This window comes from Triticum urartu, chromosome 3A (genome assembly GCF_056163025.1).
Source record: "Triticum urartu cultivar PI428250 chromosome 3A, HENAU_Tu73, whole genome shotgun sequence".
NCBI lineage: Eukaryota > Viridiplantae > Streptophyta > Magnoliopsida > Poales > Poaceae > Triticum > Triticum urartu.
The window spans coordinates 633,709,911-633,728,628 of NC_141875.1; the positions used below are offsets into that span (position 1 = coordinate 633,709,911).

General features: G+C 47.7%; 1 protein-coding gene across 1 annotated transcript; it reads right to left on the minus strand.

Moving 5' to 3' along the window:
* Window positions 1-5,695: 5,695 nt before the first annotated feature.
* LOC125548941 (uncharacterized) lies at window positions 5,696-7,689 on the minus strand. The gene is made up of 3 exons (XM_048712456.2): window positions 7,404-7,689; window positions 7,121-7,310; window positions 5,696-6,287 (listed from the first exon to the last, which is right to left on the minus strand). Exons 1-3 carry the CDS (start codon window positions 7,506-7,508, stop codon window positions 5,854-5,856), a joined length of 729 nt encoding a protein of 242 aa, XP_048568413.1. The 5' UTR covers window positions 7,509-7,689; the 3' UTR covers window positions 5,696-5,853.
* Between the last annotated feature and the right edge of the window lie 11,029 nt (window positions 7,690-18,718).

Sequence of the window (18,718 nt, forward strand, 5' to 3'; positions counted from 1 at the left end):
GTTGTGGCTCAGGAGCTGGCTAGGTAAGCACTACTACTAGAGTAGTGCTGCCTGTGAGTGTGCATGATCCCCCACGGCGATGGCCGTGGCGACGACGACGATGACGATGACGACGTACATTTTGTGTAGCTAGGGCTGAAAAACTATTTGATGGTCTGTATATTTTGGTGACGTGGTATATACTAACCCCTCACGATGATGGTGAACTTGCGGTGGTAGGAGGACACCCTATTTTGGATGTGGTGGTAGGGTAACTCCATGGTAGTGCTAGGTAGAAATTGCTATGCCGTATGATCAAGCATGCTTTACTTCTTCTCTTCTACTCCATTGTTGTTTGTGTGCTACTTTGCTTGCTACTTGTGTGCTCCATTGATTCGTTGCTTCAACTCTTGCTCTTGTGCATTGCTAGGGAAAGTGGTATTACGTGTTCATCGGTAAGGCTCCAGGGGTTTATAATTCATGGGAAGAAGCCAGTGCACAAGTGGCATCATATAGCAACAATAGCCATAGAGGGTTCAAGACTAGGCAGGCAACAAAACAAGCTTACTCCAACTGGGTGCAAAAGCTTGGAGGCAACAGTTTTAATAGTGGCAAGGTTGGAGGTGTCAAAGTGGAAGGTGCTAAGGAGGATCATCAGTTTGGGATAAAGCTGAAGAACTTCATCATCTTCGCCCAGTTCATCGCCATTGTTGTGTTGTGGCGTTGGTGTGCTAGGTGTGATCATTGTGGGTAAGCTCACGAACTAGGGTACAAGGTAAGCACACCATGCACGCCGTATGCAACCAAACGAGGTGTTCATGTGTCACTTGGGCCAATGCAGGCAACCAAACAAAGTGCACTTGCATATTACCTAATGCAGGGACCCTAGATGCAGGCAACCAAACAACTTGTAGATGGTGCATTAGGGCATGTTTTTGCTCAACCAGGCTGGGTTGAGAAGTGTATGCGATGCAGGAACTGTTCACAAGTTGAGCCAAACACGCCCATAATCTGTTATATACATGTATTGGAATAGTATGCAGACGTAATATGTAAGTGTCAGTTGTCTATCAAAATTATGTCATAATGATATGTCACAACTCACGTGCAAAGCATGTGCAACTCACTAGTAGTTAGTAGTGATGGAGTAGCCGAACGATGTGTGTCATCGACGTAGTTGCATGGATTTTTATGGATTTAAGATATGATAATTGTAGAGAATGATTTTGTGCATCAATGATTTATTGATCGTGCACTAGGCACATATATATAGGTACAAGGGGTGCGACCGGTGTCTTGCCTCGCAAGATACAAGTACATGCAGGGGGAGAGAGACACTACATGTGCGACATACAAAATCCAGACCTACGTACATGTACACATGTTGACCCCCCCCCCCACGCAGTCGAAGCGTCGCCAGTGACGTAGAGACTGGACCGAAAGCCCTCGAACGTCGAGGTGGGTAGTCCCTTCGTCATAACATCGGCGAATTGCTGATCGGTGGGCACATGTAGAACTCGAACACGACCAAGTGCGACGTGCTCCCTGATGAAGTGAATTTCGAGCTCAATATGCTTCGTCCGTTGGTGATGGACAGGGTTAGGAGCGAGGTACACCACGGAAACGTTGTCGCAGTAGACAAGCATAGCCTTGGTGACCTCACATAGCAACTCCTGAAGTAGCTGTCGTAGCCAAGAGCACTCTGCGACGTCATTGGCCACTGCCCTACACTCAGCCTCGGCGCTCGATTGTGAGACTGTGGGTTGTCATTTAGACGACCATGAAATCAGAGAGGGCCCGAGGTATACGCAGTAGCCGGAAGTGGAGCGTTGAGTGTCGGGACACCCAGCCCAATCGGCGTCGGAGTAGGCGACGAGGCTGGTGTCAGGTGATGCCGTCGGGGTGAGACCCATAGCCGTGGTACCATGTATGTACCGAAGAATAACTTTCACCAGAGCCCAATGAGTATCACGAGGAGCATGCATATGAAGGCACACCTGCTGGACAGCGTACTGAATGTTCGGGCGCGTCAGCGTGAGGTACTGAAGAGCACCGACGATGGAGCAGTAGAAGGGAGCGTCGGACGCTGGAGAACCCTCGACGACGGACACCTTAGCCTTCGTGTCTACAGGCATAGAAGCAGGCTTGCATTTAAGCATGCCCGCTCTCTCCAGAAGCTCGTAGGCATACTTCTGCTGGTGTAGAAAGAAGCCAGTGGCCCGGCGCACAACCTCGATGCCAAGGAAGTAGTGGAGAGCCCCCAAGTCCTTGAGGGCGAACTCGGTGCCGAGGCGAGCTGTGATCTACTGAAGGAGCACTGACGAGGATGCAGTCAGGATGATGTCGTTGACGTACAGGAGGAGGTATGCGGTGGCGTTGCCCTGGTGAAAACAAACAGGGAGGCATCAGACCATGTGGACTGGAACCCCTGCTGTTGAAGGAAGGCCGCGATCCGCTGGTACCAGGCCCAAGGCGCCCACTTCAACCCGTAGAGAGAACGGGAGAGCAAGCACACGTGGTCCGGATAGTCGGTGTCGATGAAACCAGTAGGCTGCTGACAGAAGACCTGCTCATCGAGATGGCCATGCAAGAAAGCATTTGACACATCTAGCTGGTGAACTGGCCAGACGCGAGAAACAGCAAGCTGAAGGACCGCGTGAATCATGCCCTGTTTGACAACCGGGGCGAAGGTTTCGGTGAAGTCCACGCCTGCACGCTGGCGGAAGCCGCGCACCAAGCGCGTTGGAGAGAGCCGTCGGGGCGAGTCTTGTGGCGGAAGACCCACTTGCCAGTGATGACATTGGCACGGGGAGGCCGCAGAACAAGCTGCCACATACAGTTACGCTCCAGGGCATCAAACTCCTCACGCATCGCAGCTAGCCAGTTTGGATCCTGAAGGGCTGCGCGAGCGGAGGTGGGGAGCAGAGACGGTGCCGAGGTAGACGCAACACACGCGTACTCGTCAGACGAGTAGCGCGTGCTAGGACAAAGTGTCCCAGTCCAAGTCCGAGTGACCACACCGGTGAGAGGTGCGGCCGCGTCGACGGGGGCCGCGGCCGAGGGGGCCGTGGCAGGGGCCGCGACGACGGGGGCCACGGTGGGGGATGCGGCGACAGGGGCCGCAGCAAGGGCCGCGGTGGGGGCCATGGCGACGGGGGCCGCCAGCACAGGGAGCGCGGGCAGGGCTGAGCCCAGTGCGCGGCTGGGCGGTTCGCCAGAGGTGGAGGCAGGGGCGAACCGCGCCATGGGAGACGTCGAGGGTGATGGTACCTGCTGAAACGGGAACACCATCTCATCAAAGTACACATGCCTCCCAAGGCGGCGACACCTGAAGAGGGTAAAACCCTCCGTAGGCGGGCGCGGGGGCGGCGCCGTAGGCGGGCGCGGGCGGGGGTGCGGCACCATAGCCGTTGTAGGGAGCGGCTTTCTACGCGCCGAAGATGGCCTGGTGGCTCGCCGGATGAGGCCCAAGGATTCCCGGAGCGGGAGCCCGAGGGACCGGCATCGAGTACGCGTGGACAACGCCGGTCCATGGGTTGGCGCCGTACGTCCACGGAGGTGTGGCCTACTGCTGTTGCTGCTGACGAGGGCCCCCCTCCCCCCGGCGCCTGTTGGTGCTTGCGGCCGCCCCTGCGGCGGTTGTCGTGGCGCCCGCCACCTGGCTGCTGGGGGGCAACGGGAGGGGCGGGAGGCGCGGGCGGCAGGGGGAAGTACCTCGAAGGCGCGGGGGGCGGCGGCTGATGGTGCGGCGCGGGTGGGGCGGCCGGTGGTGGGGCTCCACGGGAGGTGCCGGTGGCGAGGGCGTGATGTTGCACACGCTTCTTGGCCTCCTTCATCCGACACTTCTCCAACCGCAAGTACGCCACAAACTTGGGGAAGGAGGGCTCCGGCATCAAGGTGAGGTTGTAGGTGGCGTTGCCGAAGTTCTCGTTGAGGCCGGCGGTGAGCGTGCTGAGGAGGAAGTCGTCATCAACCTTGGCGCCAATGTCGCGGAGCTCGTCCGCCAACGTCTTCAGGCGGCGGCAGTAGTCATCAATGGACTATTTATCCTGGTGACAGTCAAAAAATTCCTGTTGCAAAAAAATGCGGCGCTGAAGCTTGTTGTCGGTGAAGAGGCCGTCCAGCTTAACCCACATGACGTGGGCGTCGTCACCGGCGCTCACGACCGTGTGAAGCAGGTCCTTGGAGATGGTGGTGAAGAACCATCGCATGATCGTGGCGTCGATCGCGGTCCACTCGGGGTCATCCACCATGGCACGGGAGTCAACGGTGCCGTCAACATGATCCACGAGGTTGTTCTCGCAGAAGAGCAGCGAGAAGTACGTCTTCCACGCGAAGTACGTGGAGTTGGAGGCGTCGAGAACGATGGGGACGCGTGGGTGGATGTTGATATCGCGGATTTCATCAGGGTCCATGACGAAGGGGTTGAAGATGGAGGAGGCGTTGGACGACATGGCGGTGAGGGTGTGGGGAAGGGGGCGGCGCGACGGTGGAAGGGCGGCGCGGCGGTGAGAGAGGCGCGGCGTGGCGGGGAGGGAAGAACACACGGGGAGGGGAGGCACGCGTCGGGAGGTGGTGGTGGCGGCGGCAGCGGCAGATCGCGACGGCGGCGGCGGCCCGAGGAGGCGGCGACTAGGGTTGGCGGAAGCGGGAGAATCGACTTGCGATAGATACCATGTAAAGAATGATTTTATGCATCGATGATTTTATTGATCGTGCACTAGGCACATATATATAGGTACAAGGGGTGCGATCGGTGTCTTGTCTTTCCAAATACAAGTACATATATGGAGAGAGAGATACTGCAGGTGTGTCATACAAAACTCAGACCTTAGTACATGTACACATGTTTAACAATAATTAAAATATCCGGTTATGGATTACCTTATTTAAGAGGTGCTCGGTCAATACCACGAACGTTTGATGGGCTGGATTTGTCAAGTCATGCTGTAGATGCTCTTAGGTCGTGTATATATGGATAGAGGGAGTAGATTTTCTTTTCAGGTTTGTGGTAATCGGTGACAACAATCACATACGCTTCTGGTGGCCGGTGACTGTACGATCCTTATGACCTTATCCCCTTCAGGTCGGATTCCCGCATTTCCTGTCTCCTCCTTCCAGAAATGACACAAACTCACCAGGCCCTCAGACGCACGCACACGCAGATAGGAGCATATCCAAGCACTGTACGTGCACGGTGCACCACGGCGAAGTGACGGGGGCGGCGGACATGCACAAAGCTGGCCGGCCCCGATGACGCACAGCTCCGATCCCACTCCGTGCAGACTCCAAAAGCGACCCACACGCTCCACGGAGCCTCGTGCGCGCGCCCGGCCGGATCGGCGGACACGACGCGAGCAGTACTTGGCCGTGGCACCGGCGGCGAATACGGCGCGCTGCTGCCTCCATTTACTCCGGCCAGAGCAGCGAAACGATAAGGACGCCGTGGCCTCGGCCTCGGCCTCGCCGCACTAGCGCCGCACAGGCCCAGGCGGTCTGACGCCCCAAAGGGAAGGAGATCACTGTGCCGCCGGTGACCACCGGTCACGCCCGACCCGAACCCCAGACGTACGTCTACCAGCAGCCGCTACAGTGCCGTGGAGGACCGCGGTAGCATCGCCGTTGCCAAATTTTTTGCGACATTGCTGGATTGAACTTGCGACATGGATTTCTGCTCGACCCAGAAAATGCACCCCAAAATGTGGTGGCTGTCAGAGGCGACTGTTGACGGCGTAAGCAAAAATTTAGAAAGGTGACCACTGACTCCTGGCCTGTGACTAGCTCCACGGCACCACCACCACCACACCTCCGTCCAACCTAAAACTCTCTACCCTATCTATCCAACAGCGAAGGATGATAAAAGGAAAAGCATTCTCACTGCGCCCACGAGGGGCCATCCTGGCCGTCCATCTCCATCTCCATGGAGAGGCCCGACCTCCGGGACCCGGCCGCTCCCGGCTTGGCCACCGACCACTGGGAGTGCTGGGTCACCGCGGCGTCCCCGTCCGGCAGCGGCGCGGGGGAGGGGAACCACTTGGCCTGCATGTAGCTGGACCGCCTCCAGGGCGGGACGTGTAGGCCGCTCTCCCGGAGCGAGCGGCGCGAGGCGAGGCAGAGCAGCGCCACGGCCTTCCGCAGCCTGTCCGGCGGGCCCACGAACACGGCGGGCAGCCGGGCCGAGAGGTGGGCGTACCATGGGGCCGGCCTAGCCAGCTGGAACTGGGACCTGAAATCTATGTCCACGATTAGCCTGGTCCGCCCGGCCCCGCCGTCCCCCGCCACGTGGACGTCGATGTACTCGTGGTCACCTGCAAGCAAGCGACATGGAGGGATAGCTGGTTCAAATATCTCAGGCAGCTGCAGCTCATTGTTTCTTTTGGGGGAGCAAGTACCAGTGTGCTGCTAACTCCAACTAAAAGCATATTTACATTATCATCATGGTTAATCAGCAGTACTACAGTTCCACTAGTATGCATCTGAACAGTAGTGATATTAGTATGCATTTGAACATTAGAACAGTGGTATAAATTAGTATGCATTTGAACAGTAGCATATGAAACTGAAACTAATACTACTACGAACAGTATATTACTAGTATGTGTTTTGACAGAGCTGTGAACCGTTCGCTATGAAAAGAGGAGTGGTGATGGCAACCAAGAAATTTACAAACAAAAATGCTTAATGGTGGCACTAAGTGTTTGCTTTGTGGTGATGGCAACCATCTGAAGCTTTTTCCTTTTCATTATCCTAAAAAAAGAGAGGTCTACTTATTGTTGTTGGCAAGAACAACAGGGGGAGAAGGGCGAAACAGGGAGATGAGTTATTTAAATAACACACATGGCAGCTCGCACAAAAGATGGTAATTTCGGGAACTGTTTTCTTACCAAAAGAAGAAACATGCTCTTTCAAGGCAGCATTATCTGCAGGCAATCCAGCCCAGTTTCGGACGGTCACAAAAGAAGCAAGCAAGCACACACAGAAATGGTAAAAAAGAGGAGGGGACGTTGAAATGCTTGCTAGGAGCATCAGAGGAAGCAAAAAACAGCCAGCCATGATTTCAGAGAGAGAGAGAGAGAGAGAGAGAGAGAGAGAGAGAGAGAGAGAGAGAGAGAGAGAGAGAGAGAGAGATTTTAGATTTTACCTCCGGGATGCTGGGCGGTGGCGACCCAAGAAGACCTGCAGAGGGACGCATCGTAGCCATCCTTCCTCAGCCTCACCATGAGCCTCTTCTTCAAGCTGCTCCTCTTCCTCTCCTCCCCCATCTCTCTCACATGCTCCATGGCCCTCTCGTATATCTCCATCTCCAGTGGCGTGCAGCCCCCAAGGACGCCCTGAACGAATGGCGCACGCATTTGGCAGACATAATACGTAGAAGGTAAGTAGAGCTACAAAGATCCAGCATTTCTGTGTGTAGATTCACACACCTCGATGATGTGGCAGGTAGTTTGATGCTGCGTAGGAGCCGACTCCGTGGGTGATGCTGGCTCGGCATCCATCTCAAACATTCTCTCATCTGAGCTGGTGCTCATGATATGTGTGGCTCCTTTGGTCTTTGGATGCAACGCGGATAATAGTGTCAAAGTGTTCTTGAGCTCTGTGGGGATGGAGAGCCTCACTCATGGCTCTCGTGAGCTACAGAGGCTTTTGCATTTATCTAGTGGGCAATAGGTCTAGTACAACTAGTACTGCTACTGCGAGCCTGTGCGTGTAAATGTGAGCTGGAGCTGGATGACATCTTTTGCGCGGAAATTGAAAGCTTTGAAAGAGGCGAGGGAAAGGGTTGGAAATTTATTGGAGATGACATGGTGATGGAGACAGAATTGTGAATTGAACTGATGAGATGTGAGGACGATGGAAGCAGTGGTGAATCATGGCGTAGGCGTACGCCTCATACCATAGCTAGGTTTTATTATTGTAGGCATTAGGGAATAGATTGACTGAGAATATTCAGCGGCAAACCGTGAGTGCATTTTTACAATGCACCTTAGAGCATATAAACCAGGCACCCTATACCCGCCTCAAACGCCCCCGACGAATGGCCCGGTCACTGATCGGTTAAAAAAAAGACCCAGACGGGCGTCTCAAGTGGGTCTTAAATATTTGGACTGACCGGTACCCCTCATATTCAGCCCAAATATGAGGCGGACATGGGGCTGCCCGGACGCGTCTGCCACGTTGGACCCGACAGGTCTACTCATCACAAATTGCACCAAATTCACTCCCTTGACCTACCGGATTCATTTGCTTTCTCCTCTTTTTTTCCTCCTCCACGTCGAACGTCTCACAGCTCCGCCGCCACCCTTTCTCTGCAGCCGTTCCGAGCCTCAACGCCGCCAGGACCGACACAACAGTCCTCTCTCCCGTGCTTCCACCACAGACATCAGACATCGTCGCCGGCCCGGATGCCACCGTGGTATGTCCGGCAACTCTCGGGCTGCCCCTTGCGCTCTATATGTTCGACACATTGTCTGGCCTGGTTTTTTGTGATTTATTTGTAGGAAAAAACGTGAATTTCGATGCTTCGTCGGAGGAGGATTATGGACCGACGGAGCTTGACAAAATGATTCAAGATGAGTTCTTTGATTTGTCAGATTCAGACGAAGAAGTGGACATGATCATGCTCATGAGCATGCAAGAGGAAATGGACCGACATGTGGGGCATATTCTCAACTTCAAGGGCTCAATCAAATGGAGAAGAATGATCAATCGGGATAGGGACTCTGGAGCATAGCTACTGCACAAGGACTATTTTGCTCTGGACCCAACTTTCTGGATGATTCATGATTTCGTCGCCGTTTTCGTATGTGGAAACCATTGTTTTTGCGCATCGTGAAGGAAGTGGAGGCACACAATGACTACTTCAAACTCACAAGGGATTGCTATGGACAATATTCTTTCTATGCTAAGTAGAAATGCACGGTTGCTCTGAGGATGCTTGCACTTGGTACTGCCGCAGAGGTTGTTGGTGAGATGGTCCGGATGGGGAGAGCACATGCCTGAAGACTACAGTCAAGTTTGCATGCGTCGTGGTGGGATGTTTGGAGCAGAGCATCGGAGAGAACCAAATGTGTAGGACGCATAAAAGTTGCTGGCAATAGGAGAGTCCAAAGGGTTTCCAAGAATGTTGGGATCAATTGATTATATGCATTGGCAATGGAAGAACTGTCTCAAAGGTTTGCGAGGAACGTATCAAGGTCACACCAAGAAGCCACCATCATACTGGAAGCAGTGGCATCACATGACTTATGGATTTGACATGTTTTATTTGGAATGTCGGGTTCTCACAACGATATCAACGTGCTACAACGATCTCCCGTGTTCAGGAGGCTTTGTAATGGGGAATCACCATTGTGCAACTATAGTATCAACGACCGTGACTACAACATGGGATACTATCTTGCCGATGGCATCACTACTAGGGAAAACCTTATACACACGGTCTTATAAGTAGCGCGTGTTAAATAGAGGCCCTACTGCTAATTAGTAGTAGCGCGTTCTCCTTTCAAGCGCTATTAGTAGGTTGTTAGCAGTAGCGCGTGTTGGTGAGCCGCGCTGCTGTTATGGCCAGCCCGGGCCCAGGTACCCATCCCCACTTAGCAATAGCGCCTATCTTGTACCCACGCTACAACTATTTACTTTAGCAGTAGTGTTGGGCCTAAAGACGAGCTACTATTAAGCCCATGTTAAAGTCGTCCTCCGTGCCTGACCTCTCTCAGTCTTCCCTCCTCACTCTCCATCTGCACTCTCTCTCCCACCCTCGTCGACGGCCTGCCCTGGACTGCTCCGGTCGCCCTCCCCCAGCCCGCACCCACCATCCCCCGCGCCCACCCTCCCCACGCGCTGGCCCTCCCCGGCGCCGACCCTCCCCCACGCGCCGCCGTCCTCCCCTGCGCCTGCCCTCTCCATCCCCTTCTCGGTGCCCGAGCTACCGTGTGAGTACCTCCTTCTCCTCTCAATTCACCCAAAAGCTAGGTATCTCTGAATGTGTTGGATGAATTAGCAAATGCAATATGCTCAGATTTTTAACTAATTTTGTTCATATATATGAACCCTAGGTGTTCATATATATGAACCCATTTCATCAATAGAGCACTAAATAGGTTTTTTGAGTGCAATAGAATGTAGATATATGTAACCCTAGGTGTTCATATATATGAACCTACTACTAGTAGAAATATTATAGATAAATGGGTGGATGAAATTAGATATTTTTTTAATGCTTGGATAGATAGATGGATAGCCAGATGGATTAAACTAGGTTTTCTTTAGTAATGCTTTGGATAGATAGATGGATGGATGGATGGATAGTTGTTAGGGTTAGAACTAGGGTATTTTAGATAATACAATTTTATATATTAAATATAGGTCTTTTGAACCAAGATAATAATGTTTAGTTGATAGCTTATAGGGCTTCACTAAGTCCTAAGATGAGGATACTAATGTTTTTGTTTATATTTTGTTTTTGTGGAAATCAAGGAGCCCTTGCATCATCCCCGCCATCGTCCCCATCACCGACCCCCTCTGACCTCGAGGTGAGACCAGCCAAATCCCCATGTCGATGATGATTTAGATGTTTTGATAGATGTAGTAGAGTAGTAGCTAGATGAGGAGTTGTGACAATTTTCATGGAATAGAAAATTTTCAATGTAGTTCTTTCAAATATGATGGAGATTTAGACATGTGATATGTAGTGTTCTGTACTACTAGTGCTTGCCCAAGTGGCCTATGTTTGCAGAGAACACCTCGGAGTGGCCTATGTTTTGCCTGAGTGTTGATTAATTTCCATTCCGGGAAATTTCAGACGCTCGATATATGTCCTTTTTAGCAAAGGTCATCCTGGATTTTTGCGTGAATTTTGCTTTGAGTTGTGCTAGAATATGTAGGAAATATCGAGTGGCCCAGATTTTCTAGAAGGATAATTAAATGACATTTTGGGTTCACTTTAAGTCTATCTGGGCTCCATACATGACAGTCAAAAAATCAGTGAGGGAGAGTCTCCACCATATATATGAGAGAAGAAGAATCCCAACTGTTGTCGTGAGGGAAGCTTCTTCTTCATTTGAAGGTGCTAGACATTTTGGTGTAATGCACTTTCAAATGAAAGTAGGAGCTTCCATCACCGACGGTCGCAAATGTCAGAGAGGAAGAAGAATCCCGACTGTTGTCGTGGGGGTGGCTTCTCCTTCGTTCTCGTGTGCTAGACATTTTGGTGTGATGCACTCAGGGACGAAGGAAGGAGCGACCATCAACGTCGGTCGAATATATCAGATAGGGAGTGCCCACCATATACACCACGTGAGATGAGAGTTTTCAACAAAAGTCTCGTCAGACTGAAAGTCAACCCGTGATAAATATTAATGATCGAATTTAGTTTTTCCAGTACATATATAAAAAAAATTAGAAGCTTAATCTTTGAATTATGAACACAGGAGATGTCTGATGACGATAGGATCCTGGAGTGCGATTACTGCTACGATGACTCGGGTTTGTGCGCCAGGTTTCCTCACTTGCAAAATGATAGGTTTTTCACTGTGAAGCTGGATGAGACCTTTGTTGTTTGTACGGTACGCAACGACAAACATTCATCGTAATTAATATCATCACTTGTTCTTCTTTTATTCAACGTGTAATTTCTGTTTTTTTTCAATTTGATTAGTACATCCCGTGCCATGCAAGACCATATGTATTGGAGAAGCTCGGTTTCAAAGACTTTAAGAATATGGAGACGAGAACGGCTCACTTAAGAACTAAACATTGTTATGTGTTTCTGGTTAAGCTGTACAATGCGGTCAATCACTCCCATTTCGATTGCTCTAATTGGGAAGCTCTCTGCAAGGCATATGGATTTGACGAGAGTATGCAAATAACACTTGATATTCACCCCTAAGAAGATGATGATGATAATATCGACATCTGGGTGGATGTGGATATGCCTCTAGTTTTGTGTAAATGTGAGTTTGTCAAACTAATTTGTTAAGTTAAGTAATTTATTTTGTTAATTTAAAAATATTTGGTGTTCATCGATACTAAACATTTTTATTTATAATTATCAGCTTATTTCTTATCTTCCAAAAATACTCGGAAGGCTGTAGACAGGACATACGAGAACTATGACTCCGAGCTTAATTGTGTGGAGAAAGGTTATCTTGTCTCATTCATAGATGATGTTGAGACCTTTAAAACCAATCACTATATCCTCCTAAATTTTATTGGATATGTGCCACTAGTCCATAAATTGCATGATGGTAACTTCATTGCCAAAAACTTGGTAAGATTTTGTTAATGATGGTAACTTCATTGCATACATTCTTCTTAAGTAAACTACATTGCTAACTATATATGTTACTATTACGTTTATCAACAGAGGCTCCCAAAGGAGGTTCTGCCTTACATGCTGTTTACCGAAGGTGCTATGCATATGGTTAGCTTACGGCCAACTCCTTTGAAGGCTTACCATACTGCATACTCGATTTCTTCAAATGATGGAAGGCTCAAAATCAAAGAATGGAGCAAAGTGATGAATGCACACACGTAACTAATTGGAGAGAACATCAATGTGCGCAAGCCACAAGTTGGAGATAGGTTTATCTCCATTCTCCATTATGGAGATGGACTGGTTTATCTCTTTTATGGTATTTTACCTAGGAGAGAGGAGTAGGTCCTAGGTATTAAGAACAATTAGTTAGTGTTGATTATGACTATGGCTCTTCTCCTTTTCCTTTTCCGGAAGTTGAAGAATAATGATGGTACTACAGTAGTACTTCTGGCAATTTGACACCAAATGAACTGTTGCATGTTCACCGCTTGTAAGCAAAAGTTTCTCCTCGTGCCGCGAGCCACCGCGCACGCGTTGGCGAGGGAGAAGGCGTAATAAGCAAGCTGATGATGAGAAGTTGTGATTATGTGCTACAATGTGTTAGAGTTGATGAGGAGGAGGAGGAGTTGTGATTATGACTAGTGACCAAGTTGTTATATGATTTCTCATGGACAAAAATGATGATGAGGAGGAGTTGTTATATGACAATGATGTATTATGATGGTAAGTTGTTAATGATATTATGACGATGATGATGAGTTATATATTATATCATTGGGTGAAAGAACCGCGGAAGAGTTTCAAGTGGATGGATCGCTAATCCATGACTTGGTCACTTTGGATCCATCCACAAAAAACTAATCCACGGTTGTTTCGCCCAATGATGTAATAACTCATTATGATGTAATAACAATCTCTAAATTTCTACTGTATGAAAACTTGTATAATGGTGTATGAATACAACATAAAATAAAAAAGAAATAGAATACGTAATAATAATAGTAGTGTGGGTAGAGCGGCGCTGCTAGTAACTACCAGTAGCGCGTTCTTCAAAATGCGCTACTGCTAAGTAGGTATAGCAGTAGCGCGGGTGAACCAACGCTACTGCTACCATTTAGCTGTAGCGCCGTAGAGGCAGCGCAGTCTCCCGTGCTACTGCTAGGCATTTCCCTAGTAGTGCATCTATTCTCAGTGGGCGGCTTTTGTGAAGACTATATCCAAATCATACGGCAACAAACAAAGCCACTTTGCAACAATGCAGGAAGCAACTTGGAAGGATGTGGAGAGGGCATTCGGAGTGCTTCAAGCTCATTGTGGAATTGTTCCTGGAGCTGCAATGATGTGGGAATCAGAAACTTTATGGCAGCCGATGACATGTTGTGTTATTTTGCACAATATGGTTGTCAATGATGAGAGTGATGGTGCAAACCAATGATTTTGAAGCGCTTGGAGAGCAAGTTCAAGCACCGAAAGATCAAGATGCAAATCAGTTTATGAACTGTCTACCTATGCATTAGAATCTTCGAGATTAGTCGGTGCATGCACAGCTACTCATTGATATTGCGGAGCATATGCGGGCCCACAATGAATACTAATAAGCTATTGTTTGAGTTGTGCACTTCAAATAAATTTTATGTAAGAACTATGTATTTTCGGTACCAAAATTTGTTATTTACGTGTGACATTGGCGTGTATGATGAACGTGCACGAATTTGCATGGATTTGAGAGTCAGGATTTGAGGTATGTGGCTGCTGGGCACGAGATATGAGGGACTGTCTGGATGTGTCCGCGGGCGTGCCTGGGCGCATCCCCGGACGTATAGGGGGGCGGATTTACCAAGCTCGGCTTTAGATGCTCTTAGTCTTATTCTCTCATAGCAACTCTTGGATTTTGGTTGAAAATGTCACTCTAGTAGATCGTCATCCTCTCCTCGATCTTCGCCGTATTTCTTGAAGAGGGTTTTAATTTCAACCCGCGGACGTACATATTTAGAAGTTGGGCGAGAATATATGGTGGAGTGCGCCCTCCATCCATTTAAATATTAGTGCCACAAACATTTTAAAACACACACTCCCTTCCAACGCTGGACAAATCCCTTTGCTTCCTTCATTTTGTGCCACCTTCAAAGCCTGGACCGCCACGATTTGGCTCATGTCGCCTCCGTTGAGCCATTCTCACACCTTCCATGCTTCACCGCAGCCCCGCATATTTTTCCCGTCGTCCAACCTCACCGTCTATTTCGCCACACGATCTCAGGATGGCTGACATTCCTGCCTTGAACTATGTCGGTATTTCCTCAAAGAGGAAGGGATGATGTAGCACAGCTACGGTAGGTATTTCCCTCAATGATGAGACCAAGGTTATCGAACCAGTAGGAGAACCACACATCACCACGTAAACATCTCCTGCACACAAATAACAAATACTCGCAACCCGACGTATTAAAGGGGTTGTCAATCCCTTTCGGGTAATGGCGCCATAAATTGGCAAGTAGACGGGATAAGAATTGTAGTAGATTGATAAATGCAAATAAAAGCAAATAAAATTCAGCGAGATATTTTTGTGTTTTTGGATTAATAGATCTGAAAATAAAAACAAATAAAAATAGATCGCGAAGGCAAACATAATAAAGAAGAGACCCGGGGCAATAGGTTTCACTAGTGGCTTCTCTCGAGAAAAATAGCAAATAGTGGGTAAACAAATTACTGTTGGGCAATTGATAGAACTTCAAATAATCATGACGATATCGAGGCAATGATCATTATATAGGGATAACGTCCAAGATTAGTAGACCGACTCCTGCCTGCATCTACTACTATTACTCCACATATTGACCACTATCCCGCATGCATCTAGTGTATTAAGTTCATGGTGAAACGAGTAATGCAATAAGAACGATGACATGATGTAGACAAGATCTATTTATGTAGAAATAGACCCCATCTTGTTATCCTTTATAGCAACAATACATACGTGTTGGTTCCCCTTCTGTCACTGGGATCAAGCACCGTAAGATTGAACCCATCACAAAGCACCTCTTCCCACCGCAAGATAAATAGATCAAGTTGGCCAAACAAAATAGATCAAGTTGGCCAAACAAACCCAAATATCGGAGAAGAAATATGAAGCTATAAGCAATCATGCATAAAAGAGATCAAAAGACTCAAATAACTTTCGTGGATAAAAACATAGATTTGATCATAAACTCAAAGTTCATCGGATCCCAACAAACACACCGCAAATAGAGTTACATTGATAACCCACAAGTATAGGGGATCGTTTGTAGCCTTTTTCGATAAATAAGAGTGTCGAACCCAACGAGGAGCTAAAGGCAGAACAAATATTCCCTCAAGTTCTATCGACCACCGATACAACTCTACGCACACTTGACGTTTGCTTTATCGGAAACAAGTATGAAACTATTTTGTAGGTGTGATGCTAGAACTACTTTGCAAGAATAAAACTAGAAGTACTTTGCAAGATAATAAAAGTTAAGTGTTTAGAGAAAGGGTTTGTGTCAACAAGAAAGTTCTTTGTCCCTAGGCAATCGATAACAAGTGCCGATAATCATTCTTACAACTTTATATGAGGGAGATGCATGAGCTAACATACTTTCTCTACTTGGATCATATGCACCTATGATTGGAACTCTAGCAAGCATCCACAACTACTAAAGATCATTAAGGTCGTGAAACCCAACCATAGCATTAAGTATCAAGTCCTCTTTACTCCCATACGCCATAACCCACCTACCCCGGTTTAAATTTCTATCACTCTCCCAACCCACCGTAAGCAAATCATGAACATATTGCAACACCCTAAAGCGGGGCCCCTCACGTTTGCGCGAGAACGGAGGGCACCATAGGAAATCACCATAATAAAATATACAATCATACCAACCAAGATCATGATTAACCCATTGGACAAAATAGACCATAGATCATTGGGAAATAATATATGGAGTTGAGCACCACGTTTAAGTAGATATTACAGTGGGGAGAAGAGGTGTTACACTGCTGCATAGAGGGGGAGAGAGTTGGTGTTGACGGTAGCAAGATTGTTGATGTAGATCGTTGTCCCGATCATTGCCCCGGTGGCACTCCGGCGCCACCGGAAGCGAGGGGGAGAGAGCCCCCCTCCTTCTTCTTCTTCTTCTTCTTCTTCGGGCTCCTCGCTAGGTGGGAGAAGGGTTCCCCGTCTGGTCCTTGGTCTCCATGGCCGTAGAGCGGCGGGAGCCCCTCCGAGATTGGATCTCCCTCTCTGTTCTCTTCTGTTTCGCGTTCCCCAGATCTGGCCGAAAACCGTTTCTTATATTCCCGGAGATTCGTAACTCCGATTGCGCTGAGATTTTAACACGGTTTTTTCCGGATATAAGCTTCCTTGTGCTCGAAGTAGAGCCCCAACCGACATACGAGGTGGGCACAACCCACCACCACACGCCTGGCTCAAGGGTGGTGCGCTGGTGTCTTGTGCCCCGTGTGGGCCTCCATTTGAGGTGATTCCAACTCCCAAAAATCACATATATTCCAAAATAATTCTCCGTGAAATTTTATTGCATTTGGACTTTGTTTGATATGGATACTCTGTGATACGAAAAACATGCAGAAGACAGGAACTGGCACTTGGCACACGATCAATAGGTTAGTCCAATAAATCATATAAAAAGTTGCCAAAAGTATGTAAAACTTGTATAATATTGGCATGAAACAATCAAAAATTATAGATACGATGGAGACGTATCAGCATCCCCAAGCCTAATTCCTGCTCGTCCTCGAGCAGGTAAATGATAAAAAAGATAATTTTTGATGTGGAATGCTACCTAGCATAAACTTGATCATATATCTAATCATGACATGAATATTAATACATAAGGGATTCAAAGCAATAGTCTATAATTTGACATAAAGACATCAATACTCAGGCATCCCAATAAAGAATCATGTCTTTCAAAATATCAATGCTAAAGAAAGCTATCCCTACGAAATCATATAGTCTTGTCATGCTCTGTCTTCTTAACACGAAGTATTTATCATGCACAACCCCGATGACAAGCTGAACATTTGGTTCATACTTTTTAACGTGCTTTAGCGTTTTCAACCCTCACGCAACACATGAGCGCAAACCATGGATATAGCACTATGGGTGGTATAGAGTATAATGATAGGGGTAAATATAGAGAAGATAAAAAGTAAGGAGGTCTCACATCGATGCGGCTTACCAACGGGCTATGGAGATGCCCATCAATTGATATCAACGTGAGGAGTAGGGATTTCCATGCAATGAATGCACTAAGAGCTAAAAGTGTATGAAATCTCAATATGAAAACTAAGTGGGTGTGCATCTAATCCTATAATGAAAAATTCCCATTAGTATATGAAAGTGACAACATAGGAGACTCTCCATATGAAAAACATGGTGCTACTTTGAAGCACAAATGTGGTAAAGGATACTAACAATGCCCCTTCTCTCTTTGTTTATTTATTTCTTTTTTCTTTTTTCTTCTTTTTTTTCTTTTTTTCTCTCATTGTCCGGAGTCTCATCCCGACTTGTGTGGGAATCCTAGTCTCCATCATCCTTTCCTCACTGGGGCACTACTCTAAAAATGAATAATGATGATCATCGCACTTCTGTTTACTTATAACTCAAAAGAAATAAAAATTACAACTCGATACCTATGACAAAATATGACTCTATATGAATGCCTGTGGCAATGTACCAGGATGTGCAATGATCTAGCCTAACATGTATGAAAAATGATGAACGGTGGCTGAGCCACGACTACTATGTCATCTATATGATCATGCAAAGCAATATAACAATGAATGCCCAAGTCATCAAACGGAAGCGGTGGAAGTTGCATGACAATATATCTCGGAATGGCCATGGAAATGCCATAATAGGTAGGTATGGTGACTGTTTTGAGGAAGATATAATAAGACTTATGTGTGATAGAGTGCATCATATCATGGGGTTTGGATGTATGTGCGAAGTTTGCACCACGTCTCGATGTGAGAAAGTGCAATGCATGGTACCATAGAGGCTAGCAAATTGCGGAAAGGTAAGAGTGCGTATAATCCATGGACTCACATTAGTCATAAAGAACTCATATACTTATTGCAAAAGTTTATTAGCCCTTGAAGCAAAGTACTACTACGCATGCCCCTAGGGGGATAGATTGGTAGGAAAAGACCATCGCTCTTCCCCGACCGCCACTCATAAGGAAGACAATCAATAATAAATCAGGCTCCAACATCATAGCATAACGAGAGACTATACGTGCATGCTTCGGGAATCACAAACCATAACACCAATATTCTTACTAAACATAACCATTTACTAGTACCTCCCACATATTCAATCTCTATATCGCAAAACTATTGCAAGGAATTAAACATATCATATTCAGTGATCCACAAGTTCTA

Coding starts and splice junctions, on each gene's coding strand:
- LOC125548941 (XM_048712456.2), bottom strand. CDS start 7,508: ATGAGCACCAGCTCAGATGAGAGAATGTTTGAGATGGATGCCGAGCCA. Junction 7,311..7,403: donor CTACCTGCCACATCATCGAG/GTGTGTGAATCT, acceptor CCATTCGTTCAG/GGCGTCCTTGGGGGCTGCAC. Junction 6,288..7,120: donor CACCGCCCAGCATCCCGGAG/GTAAAATCTAAA, acceptor GCTTGCTTGCAG/GTGACCACGAGTACATCGAC.